Below are 3561 nucleotides of genomic sequence, written 5' to 3'. Positions count from 1 at the left end.
GGTCACCCTGTGACCCACGCCCCCGCCCCGTGTCCGCAGCTGAGAGCCTTCACCGACAGCAGGGACGACATGGCGCTGGGCCACGCCATCGTCCTTCTGCAGCACGAGTGGCCGCGTGGGGAGGCACTCTTCCTGAAAGCCGTCAGCAAGATCTGCCAGCAAGGGAACTTCCAGTACGAGAACTTCTTCAATTACGTCACAAGTATCCTTTGCTCTGTCTGAGCAGAAGAAACTGCTGGGACAAAAATGAGTGAACCCTTTGGGGGAGAGATAGTGGTGTCAGTGATGTGGGGAGAAAGGAGGAGTGGAGCTCTGAGATGGGGTCGTGGCTGTCAGTCTTGTGAAAGGAGAGACCTCAGAGAGGAGCCAGGAATGTCAGCAGCCCCGGTCCCTTTCCCACTTGGAGCGACTTGTTGGAAGGTGCCCGGGATGCTGAAGGGCCCCGGTGGCGGATGGGCCGCGGGACGTAGTCGTTCACTGGGCTCCGTCTGGGAAGGGGCCCCGGGTCCGTGGTCACAGCAGCAGGTGTCACAGGTGTGCTGAGCACCCACCAGAGATGCTGCCCCACCGGCACCTGCTTTCATGACGGGGAGCGTTGGACTTGGTACTGCTGAACAGGGAGAAGCCACCTTAGAATCCAAGGTCTGGTGCTCACACTTGCTTCTCTTACCTGCTAGTTTTCATTTGCGAGATGCCTACAGCAGTGTTTCTTAACCTTTGGGTAGAGGTAGAGGGGTGGAAATAATACCCCTACCACCCCCTCCCTTTTTTTTTTCATTTCTTATTAGGAAAGCCAAAGGTGTTGCTTTCACGACCATGCAGGCCGTTTAACCACCCATATGAAAACCGTAATTCTCTTTGGGAAGGAGTTTGGTTGGCGTAGGAATCGTTGGTTTGGACTCAGGCAGGCCCGGGTTGCTGGTAGGGTGGCCGCGGGTGTTACCCAGGAGCTGCAAGCTCGTGTCCGCCTCCGAGAGAGCAGGGCTCCTGGCTCCCACATGTGGTTCCCTGACTCTGGCCTCAGATATCGACATGCTGGAGGAGTTCGCCTACCTGAGAACTCAGGAAGGTGGGAAGATCCATCTGGAACTGCTGCCCAATCAAGGAATGCTGATCAAGTAAGCCCCCCCATCTCCCGCTCTCTGTGCGTGTCGGAAATGTTTGTAAATATCTGTAGCTTTCAGACATTTAGTAGGAAGGAATCCAAACTGTATTTTTAAGAAGGTTTGACTCCAGGGATCCTTTTGAACTTGGCCTTCCCTTAACTACATTTCTGATGGAAGCGTGTTTAAATTGGGGTAGTTCTGTCACTTTTGATACTTTTTTCACCAGACGAAAGTCTCATTCACAGAACCTTTTTCCTTTCTAAAACATACAGACTGATCCTATAATTTCTGATTAGAACACTTTTCATTAAGAAAAGCCATGCTTCATCACAGCTGTGCTGGATTAGGAAAAACCTGCAGACCTGATTTACACACTGCACTTTCAGGCCCTCCCCAGCGAGCCGCCTGCTCACATCAGGTGGCCCCCCCCCCCAGCCTCTGCAGCGAGGCTGGGGCTTGGTCTGGCCAAGCCCCCCTACACCTGGATGAAGTCAGTGACCATTTATGATTTTTAAATAGCTCATGACCCCCGCTTCTGCCCTCCAGTCCTCATCGCGGTGTGGACAGTGCATCCTCCCTGCTGTGGACGGCCACGCATGGTGTGACGTGTGGTCCCCCTCCGCGTCCTGCACGGTCCTCGTGTGCAAGGCAGGGTCACTGTCTCTGCAGGAGATGGAGACCCGAGGGAGAGCCCAGTGCTGTTGAGGCTCGGACCAGCTCCTTTTCCTGCCTCGTGAGAGGGACAAGTTTCCGGTTGAAAGCAGGAATTTGCATCTTGTTCCATCCATGGAGGGTGTTAGAAATGTCAGGAGAGGGAAGTGAGAGGCATTCCTTCTGGATTCCCTAAACCTCAGGGTCGGGCACAGCCCACATGGCGTCCTGTCAGGAATGGGAATATACGGCGAGGGGGTGTGCTTCTCCTTCATCTTGCAGATGTTGCTAAATATTCTGAAGATTTAACATGCAGACAGAAGACCTGTACACATTAGCTGGCTTAGGCAAGTGCGCCAGGCACGCTTATCTTCCTGCTCCGTTAGCTTCCCTCGAACCTGGGGAAGATAACTGCCTGGTTCAAAATATTCTTAACGGTGTTTGAGAACAAAGATGGCTTTTTGACATGGGAACCTAGGTAAGCCGTTTTGTGTTGTGGCTGCCCGGTTTTGAGGCTGGATTCACAAACATAACTTTGAATAACTTTTCCTTTAATTCCCATGAACGCACACCATACAAACTGTCATAATAGAGAGACAGCCTCAGCTGGATCAACTCCATTTGGTTAAGGTTACACCTAAGTTTAACAATCCTCCCACCACTAAGCTGATGCTCAGCTGGGGAAGGTGACAGATGGGGTTGTCAGACAATCAAGACTGACCCTTCCTTCTTCAGCCAGTTTTATTGAGCTGCTCAAGACACGGGGATGTGCAGACCAGCTCTCGGACAAGGGTGAAGGCCGGGGCTGTTGGACAGCCAGCGTGACTGACTGTGGGGTGTTCAGGGCGAGGCAGAGACACAGCAGGCATTTCTAGGCTTTTGAGGATTAATTGTGCCCCCCCTCCCCACCCACGGTTAGTATAACCTTTAGTCTCTTCTAACGCCATATGCCCAGTAGAAGACCACTCAGCTTCCTAGGAAACCTGCTCCTCCGTCAGTCTGGAAGCAGGCACAGGGGCTCCTGCTTAGTGAGCTGACTGTGTGAGTCTCAGAGTTTGCCTGAAACCTGCCTGACAAATTTCTGATGAGAAACTCCTGCAGAGAAGCGGGCCACCTGAGCCAGTTGAGGTACAGTTAGAATCTTGAGTAAAACTATCCCATTCCTTTTCCTTTTGGTTCACAAACAAATTACCCGCAGCCGTTACAGACCTGCAGCTGAGTGTGGAGATGTGGGGAGCAGAGGCCAGCCCCTCCAGGCCAGCCCAGGCCTGGGCGAGGCCACCTGTCCATCCTGGTGTGGGGCGAGTGCCGGGGCGCCGGGGCCTGACGGCAGGAGGGACCAGCTTGGGTCTGCGCTCTGCGGGTTGCCCTCTCATATCTGAAGGAGAGAAATGCTTCCCCGCAGATGCTGGCCGTGCCCTGGAGGCGCTCGGCTGAGCGACCCAGACGCTCCGTCCCTGCGGGTGCCCTGAGCTGGGCGCGGGCCCGTGCTCTCAGAGGTGACCCCGGCCAACGTGCGATTGTCACAGCACCCCACGAAGCTGCGGCCCAGACTCGCGTCATCCCCCTTCCTGTTCCTTTTCTCACTACCTTGTGAACTTTAAACAGCCTTTACCAAAAACACGCCAGTCCTATCAGTCTTCTCAGAAGGGCCTCTTCCACGTGGGGCTTCAGTCCCATCAGCGATGGTTCAGAAACGTCGCCAGATTGCTCTGTGGGACTGGTGTGGTCACGACAGGCGTGGGGCCCTGCCCCTCCGTGGCCGTCCCGGGGCACCGCACCAGCCTCTTCCCCGGCGCCCCTT

General features: G+C 54.6%; 1 protein-coding gene across 3 annotated transcripts in view; it reads left to right on the top strand.

Annotated features, from left to right (window-relative positions):
* The window catches only part of INTS10 (integrator complex subunit 10), a 32526-nt gene that overhangs the window by 26157 nt on the left and 2808 nt on the right, over positions 1 to 3561 (top strand). For all 3 annotated transcript variants that reach the window (XM_010846397.1, XM_010846398.1, XM_010846395.1), the window contains exons 14-15: positions 40 to 202; positions 1025 to 1118. In XM_010846397.1, the coding sequence (XP_010844699.1) occupies positions 40 to 202; positions 1025 to 1118 (257 nt within the window). The remainder of the gene's footprint in view (positions 1 to 39; positions 203 to 1024; positions 1119 to 3561) is intronic.

This window comes from Bison bison, unplaced genomic scaffold, assembly GCF_000754665.1.
Source record: "Bison bison bison isolate TAMUID 2011002044 unplaced genomic scaffold, Bison_UMD1.0 scf7180017864236, whole genome shotgun sequence".
Classification (NCBI taxonomy): Eukaryota; Metazoa; Chordata; class Mammalia; order Artiodactyla; family Bovidae; genus Bison; species Bison bison.
Note: the sequence above shows the minus strand (reverse complement) of the source record. Positions and strands in the feature narration are given on the sequence as shown.